General features: G+C 40.3%; 1 protein-coding gene across 1 annotated transcript in view; it reads left to right on the forward strand.

Moving 5' to 3' along the window:
• Positions 1 to 15,963, forward strand: part of Dock2 (dedicator of cytokinesis 2) — a 469,609-nt gene that overhangs the window by 88,660 nt on the left and 364,986 nt on the right. Inside the window, exons 21-22 of the mRNA XM_045152647.1 lie at positions 970 to 1,070; positions 1,895 to 2,029. Coding sequence (XP_045008582.1) covers positions 970 to 1,070; positions 1,895 to 2,029 — 236 coding nt within the window. The remainder of the gene's footprint in view (positions 1 to 969; positions 1,071 to 1,894; positions 2,030 to 15,963) is intronic.

Genomic DNA, 15,963 nt, shown 5'->3' on the forward strand with positions numbered 1-15,963 from the left:
GAAGGGGGAGTTTTCAGTGCTGATGTCAGATTGACACTAAGTGAAAGCACAGAGACTGAGTACTGAGGAAGGATCCCCTTGTCTCCTCAGGAATGCCAGGAACTAGTCTGTGACCAGGTTGTAAACAAAGCACCCAGGGGTTTTCTCATTCAGTCTTATCTTCTTTTCTTCATGTCCTATAACTCACCAGCGTTGTTTCACTCCTCCTATCAGAACCCTTCACAGTGTCACCTCAGCTTCTGTCTTCTAAACTGGTTTCATTCTTGTCTCCCTATTACAGCTCATATTTTCTCAGTGACATGTCAAAATAAATGTAGGAAACATCTATGGCTAAGGATGTTGTTCGGGGGCAGAAAACTCATCAGCATATGGGAGGCCCTGGATTTTATCCCCACCATCACAAAATAAATAAAATAATAAAAGAAACACCTGCATTAGCATTATCGGTAACCAGCAAAGTCTTTTTGCATTAGCCCTAGGTGATGAACATTTATGTTTTTGAAGAGGTTACCTGGAGATAACTGTGGCATAATCAAGTGTTTTCAAGAAGGTTTCTTAGAATGCTGCAGGAAAGATGCTTTATGAGTAAAAGACCTTATGATGAAATTACCAACACAAGTGCTGAATAGTGTATGAACCTCCTGTAGATTCATAATGCACATAAGTATGTTATAGGGTCTCCAGAGTCCTGCCATGAAGAAGGTAGTCTAATAACGAGGACCTGAGATTTCTCTCTTATTTGACCAGGAAATCTTTTTATCTTCTAATACCCCGAAGCACCCTACTTGAAGCACACTGTTTTGGAGAGACAATATACTAGGGGAAGGGATTAACTATTTATTAGAGAGATAACTCCTGGGCAAAAGAATTTTGGCAGGGGTTCAGTTATACCAGGTAAACAGTTTTATTTTTGCTCTCAGTACCTCCCTTCAATAATTCTCTTAAGTAATTTTTTTGCATCTTCCTCAGATCTACATCATAGGACTCATCGCAGACCGAAAATTCCAGCATTTCAACACAGTTCTGGAAGCTTACATTCAACAGCATTTTAGTGCCACCTTGGCATACAAGTAAGTCACTGGACATGGAGGAATTTTTTCTACTTGTCCTTCTTGCCTGCCAGAATGCACAGGACACAGAAAACTTGGGCATTTTCCACTTGATCTCAGTCTGGATGAGTTCTCCCTTTTCTAACAAAATCCAACCCATACCTGGGTAATACATATGTCCTGAAAATAATCCAAATGCACAGATTGGGGGATAGTACCTTATGGTGGCAGTAGGGCATCAAAGAGTCATTTGTCCATTTGCTCAGCTAGTCACCTGTTACTTGTTAGCCAATTATAAACACCAAGACTTATAGGCAAGTGCACATGCCCAGTGACTCAGCATTGCTTGGGTGTCAGGAACCGGAATGAGGAGTGGAGAAGAACGCAGGGATAGAGTGGTGGCTACTTCCTGAAGAAACATCAAAAGGCAGTCCAAATAGTCTAAACACTGCTTATGAAGAACTATAGAAAGTTTCTAAGCAAGGGAATTCCATAATTCGAAAAACATTTTCTATAGAAATGCAAGACCAAAAAAGACACGATCACCATTATTCTCACTCCTTCCTTGATTATGCCTAGTTTTCCTAGTCAAAAGATTTATTTTATTTTACTTTTTACCCTAACTACCTTTTCTTTGCTGGATTTCTATGGGCAGGAAATACTTATTCATTCCCCGTAGTAAATATATTTTAAGTGGTTATTTTTGTGCTTGCAAATGAGTATAGAGCTTAGCTCTAACATCACCTTTAACCTTTGATTGAATGCCTTATAAATTACAGAGCAAAGTAATTACCATCTTGTGGACTAGAAAGAGATGTATTTTGAAAATATTATCCCTTATTCAGGAAATTGATGATGGTGCTGAAGACTTACTTGGATACCTCCAGCAGGGGGGAGCAATGTGAGCCGATCCTGAGAACCCTGAAAGCTTTGGAATATGTGTTCAAGTTCATTGTTCGGTCAAGGACCTTATTTTCACAGTGAGTATCATGCAACAGTGATTGATTAGCTCGGCAATCCTGTGGTAGACAACAGTAGTTTTACTCTAGGAGAAACTCCTTTTAAGAAATCATCAATGGACCTGGAGTTTGAATGCTCAGTGGCGAGAGTGATTGCCCAGTACATATGAGGGCCTGGGTTCTCTCCCCAGGACTGCAAACAAAGCAAAACAAAAAACAAACTGGGGTAGAAAAAAGAGCTATAACCATATTTTTATTTAAAAGAAAACCTTAAAATCCTAACCCAACTTGGAGCACTATGAATAATAATTGTACCCTACAAGCATATATGGGAAAATGTAAAAGCAGTTTTACCATTTTACAGCAACGCCTCACTCAGTGAATGTGATTTTTTTTTTTTTTTTGTCATTTGGTGCTGTTTTATGTTTCATTTAGCATTCTTCAATTGATTTAAGATTATTTTAAGAAAAAGTTCCAGGAATCTATATATTTGGTATTAGGCTAAGAGTGGGAAGGGACAGAACTCTGGGAGCTTAGCATTAATTTTGTCTAATAACATGGCTGTGGTGGCAGATAAGCTGCTTGTCCTGCCTGTCCTGGAGATTCTTATGGCTAACAGGTGTGTTGATTCGACGTGTCAAGCACCATAATAGACTTGGGAGGTCAGTCTCCCAGAGGTTAGCTATCTTTTGAAATGGATTGTCTGGGAAGCATTCAGATGCAACCTATACTTTATTCTCAGGTCTATGGCAAACTAAGGTAGAGGGTTGATCAAGTGTGTGTTCTGACTGATCTTGTGTGATGGGAAATAAGAAAAATTCTTCAAGGAATGTGTTGTACAGACTGTTAGGAGAACAAATAGAAAACATTCAACTGAAGATGACTTGGGCATAACCAGGTTTAATTTTCATCATATTATTAAAAAACCATGGGAGGTGAATCTCCTCAACTATGGCTGGATCCAGATATTTGGTGTCATCCTCAGATCCTCCCTGTCTCTCTCTCCAGACTTGACTTTGCTTTAATTTTGTTGATGGTCTTTGGAGGCAAGCTTCCGGTGTGCAGGCTACTGAAGCTATAGGCTCATATTCCATTGGCTGTAGCCTTCTTAGATTTCTTGTTGTCCCAGCCAAATCTTATGTGAACAAACTGCCTAGGTCAGGTACTAAGATCTTAATCCAACACTGTGGTCATGGGAATCAAACAACTTGTATAGTTGTGGTTATGTATGCTGTGAGAAAGGTCAGCCACTTGTGGTGTATATAGACTCGTTTTGGTGAGATGACTTACCAAAAGACAGTTGAAGTCTATAAGCATCAGTTGATTGTGAGACTGGGTAGGCTGGTGAAGTTTCACACTCAATATGGCACCTGAAACAGTGATCCATGGAATCCTCACAAAATGCTACGAAATTTCAGGTAAGGAATAGAATGATGCCCAGAACCTATGTGACTTAGATTATTTTGAATGCACAGTAAGTATGTTTCAATTTCCCTGACATGTTACTTTGTGATATCTGAGGAATTATTCTTCCAAGTTTGAGGAATACTATACCTTTCATTTATTTGTAAAGATTGCAGTCTTTCTGAGAGTTGGCTTTCTTGCAATGCAAGAAAACAGACATAACACTTCCAGATTAATAGTCTAGATACCTAATATCATTTCCAAGTAAGAATATTCAGTCTATACAAATATATCACATCTTTCATATTCACCATATCTTCTTCCCCAGTTTTTTTTTTTTTCCATTTGGTTGACCTTAATTTTCCCTTCCCCCTCCTACCTCCATCTTATCTTTTTATCTCATATTCATCTCCCATGGCCTAGAAGTACATTTGTACATTTGTTCTTTTCTTACTTCTTCTCTATCTGAAAGCATGTCACCTTGCAGAATTTCTAACTCTTCAATGTAGATTCAATGCTAAGTGGCTGCTGGATTTCCAAGGAGTGGGGTAACTGGACTTTTTTTCTGGACCCCAAGCACATGGGACACCGCTAACATTTTGGTTAGAAGAGATGTCTTTAAAGTGTCATAACTCTTGAATCCTTCCTCTAGCACAAAAACATAGGCCAGCTTGAAATAAGGGTCTACAATTTATGCTAAGAGAAGATAGATTTTAATATACCTCATTCATCATAGACTGATAATGGTCTGCTTTCCAGTGTATCCTTAAGGACATTGTGATGGAGTTGGGACATCTTACTTGGAAAACTAGAATGTAAACTCTCAGTGCACTGAGATTTCTAAGCCAGCTGGTGGGAAATGAAAATATAATTACTGCTTTTGGTCTTATTGTTTCTGGCATTGTGTGTCCTGTTTCCTGATAATTCCTTTATTCTTTTTTTTCCCGTGTACATAATTGCAGCTGATTTATCCCCTTGTCGTTTATCTGCACACTTACTGCAAAGGAACCTTTGCAAGGGCAAGGATTTCCCTGTGTCAGTATTCAGGATGCAATTAAGTATGACTAGAGGTGGTTGAGCAGTGAAAGTTTTATCTTATTATATTTTGGGAGAGACAGTTCATTCCTACATATAGCCAAAGAAAATGAGTTTCTTGTCCCCCTTCTTGTGTCATTAGCTCTTGAGACAGTGTCTGGGGTGGGTGTCTCTGGGCACAAGCCTGAGCTACAACAGAAAAAGAAGCCAAAACCAGCCGAGCAGGTTCTAGCTTCTGTCACATGGAGGCAGCGATCAAAAGTAGGAGCTTCCTAATTTGTGTGTGTGTGTGTGTGTAATGGCTGACGTGCCAGTTAGTATAAAGCACAGTGAAAAGCATTTGGAAAGAGTGGAAGTGATTGGGTTCTGGGTACTGTACTTCTTTACACAGCACTTGGCAGTGTCGTTAATCCTGAAGCTCATGCTCCCAGCTGTGCTGATCTGTGTCTGAGCTGTGGCATTACCTAGGGTGTAATGCAGCCACACTTCCCTAGTCTGTGATGAACACTGACTGGCTGGGCACCGAACAGCGAGACAGCAAAGCGTCTGGGAGGATGGCTGAAAGGAGAGGAGGTCCCTGTAGTAGCATCTTCTTCCACTCGACATAGTTTCTCACAAATCTTATGTCGTCACAGGCAGTGGGATGTGGAGGTCATGGAGCACAGTGTTCATGTATGTCTGCATAATTCCTTTACTCTTTTTTATTCCCCACGTGCATAATTGCAGCTGATCTAGCTCTTAGGATCTGTTCCCTTGTTGTTTGTCTGTACATTTACTTATTTTTGTCCCTGTAAGCACCTAGCTTAGTGAGGTACTCAGCCCCTCTGAGCCTCAGTTTACCAGTTTATAAATGGAAACCAACCAGCTCATCTCTTAATGTGTCAATGATAAAGTGAGAATATATTAACCAAGTGCCCTCTGCAGTCTGGTACTAGCTCCGTAAATGTGATACCCAGAATTCTGTAGGAGAGACAAGCAAGGGTGTAGCCATGTTTTCACCCAGGAGGCACAGCAAAAATTCCAGTTTCAGAGGTTGAGATTTAAATGGGTAAAGGTGAAGTTTTGGTGTCAGGGTACATGCTTACAAATTGACTTCTTGATCACACTAGTCTAAACATTTCTTACTGCTTTAAAAATACTTTATCTATTTGAGAGAGAGAGAGGGAGAGAGGGAGGGAGGGAGAGAGAATGGGCACATTAGGGCCTCTAGACACTGCAAAGGAATCCAGGACTGAATATATTCCTACCCCTTCTTGAAATGCCTTCAGCATCAGTGAACTCAATCCAGACACTAGCTCTCAGAACTTGTTTTGCCTTTTGGGCTTGCATATTGTTTAACTCTGCCCATTGCTTCCTCCTGAACCTCCACTAACACCTTCCCCCAGCTCAGAATTCTCCTATGTAAATCATCTGTACTAGCTCCCCTCCAGGTCATGCATACTGTCAGCAGCAAGGTTGTTTGAATAAAGCTCAGGCATGCTCAAAACAGTCTATAAGAGGAAATGCATAAGCCTCTGTCTTTTTAAACAAATATGAATTTAACTTGTCAGTGTGATTTGTGTTCATTGTTCATATATGAATAAATATTAAAGTGCAATCATCTCTTTATGTGGGGCACAGACTGGAATGTCTGTCAAATCACTGATCCTGTTTCTCCTGTGTGTAATTTGTTTGCATGTTAATGTCGTTTATTCCTATGTACGCCTGTTTTGGGGTTTGAATATAATTTCACTTTTTGGTGACAGTAATGGCTTTGGAAACTGTACAATTGTAGTTAATGGAATTATTTTTTATGGTAACATTAACTTGACATCCTATAAAGTTGGAAGAAAAAACTGTTATCAAAGAGATATTGTCTTGCCATTACTTCTCTTTAATTTATTATCTATTTTGTGAGTGGATGTGCTTCTGAGGAGGAGCTGATGGCCTGTTTCTCGCAAACATGTATGAAAAAAATTCGTTGACTATTGAGGAAGTTGCTGTTATAACAACATGAAATGATGCATATGCATTAACTTTTAAAATATTTTCATTTATTTATTTTCAAGCAGAAAGACAGAGATATATAGAGAGAGACAGAGAGAATGGGCATGCCAAGACCTCTAGACACTGCAAATGAACACCAGGCACAAGTGCCACTTTATGCATCTGACTTTACTTGGGTCTTGGGGAATCAAACCCTGGTCATTAGGCTTTGCAGGTAAGCAACTTAAATGCTGAGCCCACTCTCCTGCCTGTGTACTTTTAACTAGTTCTTTCTTCCCTTTGCTTATGGACATATTAGTAACTATATATTGAGTACATATTCTTCTTAAATGTTTTGTTAAATGGTGGTAGAATTAATTAATCAGTTTTCTCAAGTAGATTTGATATAGTGGGCAAGATTAACACACATTCAAGTTCTCCTTCTCAGGGATAAGCAATAATCAGTGATTAAAAAAAAAAAAAAACAGGCACTTGCAAGTAGTTCTTAGGCAGCTGATAGGCTTGAGTGAAAAGTTAACCTGTGGAGACAGAGGTGGTAATGTTTACACATCGACAGGCAGTCACTGGGGCAAAAGAGAAACCCACATTCCTAGCACACCTGTGTAACAGAACTTCCAGGTACTTCAGTTTCTCCTAGGTGTCATAATTTAACCCTCTTCTCTGTACTTGGCCATAGACATTATGTTCACTATACAGAAGAGAGAAATTGGAGCTCAGAAGGTTACAGAATGGGGCTCTAGGCTACACAGGTAGCTGCTGACAGGAAGGAAACCTAGTTCTTTGTACCACGATCTGCTGTATGTGGATAGCAGGTGCTGCAGTTACCTTGTTGTTGCTGGACAATACACTGACCAAAAGCAGCTCATGTGAGGAAAATATTTTTGGCTTACAGCCTCACAAGAAAGCTCCAGGATGGCAGGGAAAACTATGGCATGAGCAGTGGCTTAACATCACCTCTGCCATAGTAGATGGAAAACAGCAGCAGGGGCAGGATCTGAACTAACACTGGCAAGCTGGGGGCTGATAAACCTCATGGTCCATGTCCAGCAACACACCTCCTCCAGTAAGCCTCAACCTACCAAGCTGACATCAGCTGGGAAACCAAGAATTGAGGACACATGAGTATATGGGAGATGTGAGCAAAACTACCATAGCAGGTTTGTAGGGAAGCATTAGGTTCTGGAAAAGTACCTTCTGAAGGCCCATGGACTGAAGGCTTTACCCCAGTTTGTGGTGCTATTGGCAGGCAGTACACCTGGAAGTCTTCAGATTATTAGAGACATGCCTTCAAAAGAGAATTGTGGGACCCTGGTCTGAAGGGGTCTTTTGCCTTCTGGTCATAAGGTGACTAGTTTACCCTTCCCACGTGTTCCTCCGAGAAGTTTAGTTTGCACACACCTTCCAGGCTGCAACCCTCTAGTCCCTTCACATTTTAGCTGTCCAGAAGTTCTCCCAGCCCTGCCCTTTGAGGACTCCTGAAGGCTTCACTGCATAGGTCTGATGGATTTAACCATGGCTGTTGGTGAGTGATTTTAATCTCAGGTAGTTCTCACCTTCTTGGAGAATGGTGGGTGAGGCTTAAGGTCCAAAACCACTAATCAGCCTTGGTTTCCGCAGATATCAGACCCCATCTGGAAGCTACAGGGATCTGCCAGTCATCACCAGTCACCTCATTACCATAACAGAAGACATTTGTCACTTGGAGCTTGTAGGGATTTTAGGGGCAGTGTGCCAGAAAGCAGGGAGGAAGACTGAATATAAATTTCCCAACTTCATATCAGGATTTACAGATAGGAAGATGACTGGAATTAGTGGAACATGATGGTGGAATTGAAGAGAGGGTCAATTTAGCTGATGTGATACACAATATTTGGGCCCCTAGGACCTAGCATTGCAGACCGGCATGATTAATACAGAGAGAAGCATATTTCTATAAGCCTGCTGGTTTGGGCATAAAAAATTCAAGATATTTCTTGGCATAACCCAATATAAATGTACCACAGGCAGTTAGATACAGATTTGGAGTCCAGAGAAGTGGAGAATGGAAATAGAATTTTGGTAGAAAGCTATCTAAATGGGTCTTTGAAGCTATAACACAAGTTGAGCAATGCTATAAAGTAGGATGAGGGGCCAGATGTCTGAATCAGCAAAGAGTAAGCACAAGAACGTGAGTTCAATTCCTGATGTCCCCATAGAGGCCAGGTGTGGCAGCATGCACCTGTAATCTCAGCACTGGGGAGGCTGAGACAGATAGACTCTTGGAGCTTGCCCCTTAGCCAATATAGACTAATTACTGAGCTTCGGGCCAGTGAGTGACCCTATCATTGCCATACCTGAGGATGACACTCAAGGTTTTCCTCTGGCCTCCACATGCATGTTCACACAAGTATATGTGCATCCATGCACACATGTGTTCCCACATATATAAGCCATATCCCCTAATGACTGTTTTTTTTTTGCAAGTGTGGGTGGCATGTGTGTATGCATGTTCTTATATATGTGGGAACACATGTGTAGCACATGCAGCAGTGAAAACACATAGGAGAGACTATCTCAAACTAGGTAGAAGGGAAGAGTAGACACCGTGAGGTTGTCCACTGACCTGCAGTGATGGCACACACATGCACATACACACACAAATAAATAAAACTTTATAACAATTAAAATAAGCTAAAGACAAAACCCAGGCAATTAGCCCATTTAAGGGATGAGTGGGGAAAGTGTCCCAGCAAACACAAGTTCAGAGACATAGCCAAAGAAGCAGGAAGGACTGGCATTCCATAGCTAGCAGGGGAGCAAGGGGAGGGGAGGGAGAGAAGGGAGTATCTTCAGTGTTGACTGCCACAGTAAGTCATGGTGCCTGACTGTTAATAGAGCCCATGATACTTTGCACTGAGGAATAACCAGCTCTTTCCTAGAACTTATAGTGTTTTCTATTATTGTAAAAAATATCCAAGGCCAATTAGCATTACAAATAAAGACTTACTTAGCTCACAATTCTGGGATAGTTCTAGCATCAGCTGAGCTTTTGTGGGGCTTTGTGGTAGGTGGTATCACTTTGGAGGAGGAATGCAAGAGGACGAGAAAGCTAGAGTGGCTGGGAAGTGGCCAGCCATGCTCTTTTAAAACAAATGCCCCCGCCCCATGAAAACTAACCTAAGAGTCACATGACAACTGCTCAATCCCTTCATAGTTGAAGGACTTCTAGGCCTCATCTCATAAAAGTTCCGTGCTACTTCCCAACTTCACCACACTGAGGACCAGGCTTCCAGTACACAAACCCTTGTGGGACATATGAAAACCATATCCAAGCCTCAGCCATTTGTATCCTAATATCAATCCAGAGGCCACTTAGAGGCTTCTTGTGCAATTGTCTGTCCCCCAGATGTATGTGGGCTATGTACTTTTGGGTTGTCATTTGTTGGATGCCATCCCAGGTCAGCTTCCTGTTCTGTATCCTTCAGAGGCTGGGCAAATGTTCTCATACTCTTCCCAGAGCAAAGTGTAAGACATTGGCTTTGTTTGCTTCTACTGGCCCTCAATATGGCTTGATTTTGCAGAACAAGACTATATGTGCTATAGACTGTTAAAGGAAAGCCCATGGAGGACACAAGACATTCTTCCTTCCAGGTTGAAGCACTGGGTAATTCCCTTATGTTATGGAGCAACCTAGCTCACTGAACCTTTGCCCAAGAGCAAAAATTGCTGCTCTGTCAAAAGGCAGGGCTCCTAGTTTATTAGAGAATGACTTGGGTGGAGAGTCAGAGGACTCTCATATTTATTAAATATGTAGATTAGGAAATGTGTTTGCAAATCTCTTATAACTCAATATGAACATGCTGGGTAAAAGGGGTCTAGTCTGCCAGGGGGTGAAAGTCAGCCAGCTGATACAGTTGTCATAGGTGACACATGTGAGTCAGAATGCCTAGATGTGCTTGGTGATCCATTTCCAGTGCACTTGAGGCGGTCATCACCTTGAGGGAGCATTTGCTTCTTTTGCAGAAATAATGTATTGCTCAGTTATTGGGCTTGATGCATATTTTGTCTTTGGGGTAGAGCCTCTAAACTTTCTCTCCATCTTTCATCTCCTAAATGTACTTCCCTAATATAGCTGAAGCAGAGACACATAGATTTCATTTATTCATTCATTCATTCACTAATTCATTTATTTATTCAATAACCATTTCTGAATTTCATTATTTAGCTAAGTTTTGTATAGAATGCTGTAGTGTGCAAGGGAGATGAAGTCTTTGTCTACTGTGGTGAGAGACAGAAAAAAAAAAAAAAGCTAGTACTTGTAACCTGTGATAAATGCCAGTAAGGGAAATAAGCAAGTGCAGTTTTCTGTGAGAAGGAGTTTTTTTTAGTGATCCCTTGCCAATATCGAAGCCTACAGATGCTCAAGCTCCCTCTATAAAGTGGCATAGTATTTGCCTATAGCCTATGCATATCACCCCATGAACTTTGATTCACCTCTTGATTGGTTATACCACCTAATGTAGTACCAATCAATTAGACAGACAGATCTCAGAACAAAGAATTTTGGTAACGGAATGACAAAAATAGTCTGTATGTATGTAATATAAAAGCAGTTTATTTTTCTTCAAATGTTTTTCATCTGCAGTTGACTGAGTTGCATGGAACCCCAAGGGTATGGAGGGCTGGCTGTAGTTGTAGATGATAGAGGATAGTGGGAAAGACAGGAGGCCCTGGAGCTAGACTGCCTGAGTTTGAGTCAGGTCTGTATGACGTTGGGCAAACAACTTAACCTCTGTGCTTGAATTTCTTTGTCTTGAGTGGGGAATGATCTTGCAGTATTATCGTAGGGTTCTGCAGAGGTGCTGTTTATTTTTTCATTAATTAATTTATTTATTTGCATGTGTATGCATTTGTGTGCATGTGTTTTTCTGGGTGCACCAGGGTCCCTTGCCACTGTAGAAGACCCATCTAGCTTTATATGGGTATTTGGAGAATTGAAACCAGGCAAGCACACTTGGTAAGCAAGTGCCTATAACCTCTGGGCCATTTCCCCAAGCTCATGGAAGTGCTGTTTATACTGAGATATGACGGATGCAAATCTACAACTATGCAAGGTATAGGAGGAGGCATCTCAGAGAGAAAGCCTAAACAGGAACTCTGAAATAAGAATGAGAGTTTTAGAAAATTAGAGAAGACTAGAAAGACTAACAGTTCCCAAAGGGGAGAAAAGGGAGATCAATGGAGTTGGAGAATGAGGCAGGATTTACCATGCAATTCTGCAGCTCTGAGAAGGTGTTTCATTGAAAGTAGTTGCTTATGAGCTTGCATGCCACAAATTTAGATGATAAAGAAAGGTTTTCCAAACCCCCACAAATCCCATAGGTTACCTTAGGTAAAATACATTAATTAATTATCATTAATTTTAAACATTTTGTTAACAACTTCCATAATTATAGACAATAAACCATGATAATTCCCCCTGACATTCTCTTCACATACCCACCCTCCATCATATCCCCCCTCAATTAGTCATTATATTTTCCTCCTGATATGAGGCTCTTGTATTGGTAGTTCCAGACACTGCAGGGTCATGGATATCTATGGATATATTTTATGTCCAGAAGAGTGCATTGTAAGGGGTCCTACCCTTCCTGTGGCTCTTACAGTCTTTCTGCCACCTTTTCCGCAATGCACCCTGAGTCTTGGAAGATGTGATAGAGATGTTTCAGTGCTGAGCACTCCTGTGTCACATTTTTTAGCACTATGTTGCCTTCTGAGTCATCACAGAAGTCGTCACCATCTGAAAAGAGAAGCTTCTCTAGTCCAAATTTAGAGTAGCACTAATATAAAGGTATAAATGTTAAGAAAAATGCTTACAGGGAAGTTTGGTGAGCATAATATATGAATTTACCCAGACACCAGCAGGCATTACACCCCTAGGGCTCATGAACTGCCCTGTCATAGGATTTGACAAGGTTTTCAGTACCAGGCATGTATTCCTTTCCATGGAGGGGGCCTCTAGTCCAAGTAGAGAGCAGTTCGTTTCCCCTGCAACACAATGGCTGTACCAGTTTACATTCCCATTACAGTGTAGAAAGGTTTGTCTTTTTCCATATTCTCACAAGAATTTATTGTCATTTGTTTTCCTGATGGCAGCCATTCTGACAGGAGTAAGATGGAATCCAAAGTAGATTCCCTGAGGACTAAGGATGGGGAACATCTTTTTAGATGTTTATAGACCATATGTATTTATTCATTTGAGAACTCTATTTAGTTCCATAGCCTTTTTTGTGTGTGTGTGCTTCTAAATGGATTTTTTTTCTATATCCATGAAGAATGCCATTGGAATTTTGATGGGAATTGCATTAAAAGTGTAGATTGCTTTTGGTAATATTGACATGTTTATGATATTTATTCTTCCAATCCAAAAACATGGGATGTCTTTCCATTTCCTAGTGTCTTCTGCAAGTTTTGTCTTGAGGGTATTCTGTTTGCTTTTGGTATCAGGGTACTTCTGGCTTCATAGGAGTTAGGTAGTATTCCTTCCTTTTCCATTTTATGGAAAAGGTTGAGAAACATTGATGTTAGTTCTTCTATGAACGTCTGGTAAAATTCACCTGTGAATCCATCTGGGCCTGGACTTTTTTAGCTGGGAGATTTTTTTATACATGTTTTGATATCTGTACTTGTTGTAGGTCTGTTTAAATGGTTTACATCATCTTTATTTAATTTTGGTAGGTCACATAAATCAAGGAAATCATCCATTTCTTTCACATTTTCAAACTAAGTGGAGTATAATATTCTTAAAGTATGTCCTTTTCTGAATTTCATGGGTGTCTATTGTAATGGTACCTTTTTCATCACTAATTTTAATGATTTGCATCTCTTCTGTCTTTCTGTTGGTCAGATTTGCTTAGGGTTTATCAATAATGTTTATCCTTCAAAGAACTAACTCTTTGTTTCATTCATTCTTGGTATTTTAACTCATTCTGCAAGCCTGTGTCTTTTGGTTGGGGCATTGTGGCTATTTATATTGAGTTATTGTTAAAATGTGTGCATTTGTTCTTGCCATTTTTCTTGTTTTGTAGTTCTTCCTGTTTTTCCTTTACTGCCTTGTATTAATTATTATATGAGTACAGTTTATTTTTTCCAGTTTTCTCATGTGTGTGATTTTAGTGGTCACATATTCCTTTAGCCTGTTTTTGTTGTGGAATGTCCTTATTTCTCCATCATTTTAGATGGATACCTCTGCTGGATAAAGTAATCCTGGTTTATAGTTGTTATTTTCAGAACTTGGTATACATCATTTCAAACCCTTCTGATGTTATCATGACGGGCTTGCCTTTATGTGTGACTTAATTTTTCTCATTAATTGCTTTCAATATATTTTCTTTGGTTTGTGGGCTTAGTAGTTTAATTATAACATGGTGGTGAGAAGTTCTTTCCTAATTTTTTCTGTTTGGTGTTCTAAAGGCTTCCTGTATCTGTAATGGCATCTCTTTACCTATTTGGGGGAAATTTTCTGCTATGATTTTGTTGAAAATACTTGCATGCCTCTGGACTGAAATTCTTCTCCTTCTCTTATACCCTGAATTCTTATGGTTAATCTCTTTATAGTGTTTTGAATGTCTTGAAATTCTCATTCATACCTTTCTATTAGTTTTTCTTTCTCTGTGTTGGACTGTACCACCATGTCTTCTAGTTCAAATATTCTGTTCTCTCCTTGTTGCCATTCTATTGGTGAAGCTTTCCACAGAGTTTTCTATTTGATTTATTGTTTCAATTTCTAGTATTTCTGATAGATACTTGTTCATTATTTGTATTTCCTTACCATGTTTTATATTGATCTCCTTATTTCCTTGAGTTAGATTCTTTGGTTGTGTTGAAATTCCTTCAGGAGTTTGTTTTCTTCTTTGATTCCTTTGAACATAGTAATAATCAGTTTTTTTTTTTAATTCTTTGTCAGGCATTTCATCTAAATCAGTCTCACTAGAGGACATTTCTGATAGATTTACAATTTTTGATGGAATTGTATTATCTTTTTTGTGATTCTTGTATTATAATGTAGAGATTTTTGCATCTTGAGTTAATTTGATACTTGGGTTTTCTAGTTATCTGCAGTATTCATAGATGCAGAAATCTGACTTTATATATCTTCATGTTAGGAGATTAAGGTGTCAGGGCTGGCTGTTATATTGCTCCCAGAGTAACAGCAGAAGTGATATTAGGTGTTGAGTTTGCCTACTAAGCAAGTATTATAGTCAGCTGGGTAGGCTGGGTGAAGCAATTACTGACAAATTCTAAAATTCAACTGAGCAATTTAAACATTCAATCAAAACCAACATGGAGTATTTATGCAAATGTGGGGATCAAAACAAACAGTTAATCTAACAAAGTCAAAGTCCCTAAGGGTGTTTGTTGCCCCACACCCTTAATCTTGTCATCCAGGAGGCTGATATTTCTGGTCTAAAATGGGGTTCCAGGACTGGAGAGATGGCTTAGTGGTTAGACGCTTGCCTGTGAAGCCTAAGGACCCTGGTTTGAGGCTCGATTCCCCAGGACCCACTTTATCCAGATGCACAAGGGGGTGCATGCATCTGGAGTTCATTTGCAGTGGCTGGCGCCCATTCTCTCTCTCTCACTCTCTCTCTGTCTCTATCTGCTTCTTTCTCTCTGTCGCTCTCAAATAAATAAAAATAAACAAAAAAATCTTTAAAATGGGGTTCCAGGTCCGTCTGTGATAAAGTGCGACCCTGTCCCCAGTAATGACAGAAGAAAAAGACAAAGGCCCTATAAATCAGGAAACATCAAAGTGAACAATAGTCAACACCAAAATATACCTTATTTGACACTGGTAAAGCTGTCCAAGAACTCATCAATCAAATCTAACACATAACCTGCCCTGACATGGATGGTGAGATTAGCACTTCCAGTACAGGCCTATGTACCTGGCTTTGTGTAGGTAGGCTCTGTTACCTTTTAGAATGGCTTCCAATCCCACTTCTTCTGAGTGCCACTTCAGTCCCTGTCTGTTGGACTGTGGACTCAGTTAGGCTGTTTGGGTCACTGGATCTGGTGAGCTGATTGGCTGTGTTGGATGCTGTGTGGCTGGGGGGTGGCTCTTTCATGGGTTTTTTGGCAGTTAGGGGAAGGAAGGCTGCTCAGGGTGCTTGGAGTTACACCAGAGCTGCTCAGCTGGTTCCATTTGTGTTCTTCTTCAGGTGTTCATCTGGTCCCTGCGGTCATCTCTTTAGGTTTATTGACTTTGCCGGGAGGCTGGTGTGAGTGGAAAATCCCTCTACCTGGCCTTTCCTATGGCTCTGGCAGGCTGCACAGCCACACAGACTGCTGCTGTGTTGGGAGCCGATTCTAGCTGGTTGTCTGCATGCTAGAAGCACTTGGTCTCTCCTCTTCTGCTGAGGTTGATAATTCCTTACATACCTTCACTTTTCTGTAGAAAAGCGTATGTTGCAGGTTTTCTGCTTATTTATCTCCTAGGCTGATTTGTTGTGGCTACTATGCCACCATCTTACCTGCTAGGATTGTTGTTT

The sequence above is a fragment of the Jaculus jaculus genome, chromosome 6 (genome assembly GCF_020740685.1).
Source record: "Jaculus jaculus isolate mJacJac1 chromosome 6, mJacJac1.mat.Y.cur, whole genome shotgun sequence".
Classification (NCBI taxonomy): domain Eukaryota; kingdom Metazoa; phylum Chordata; class Mammalia; order Rodentia; family Dipodidae; genus Jaculus; species Jaculus jaculus.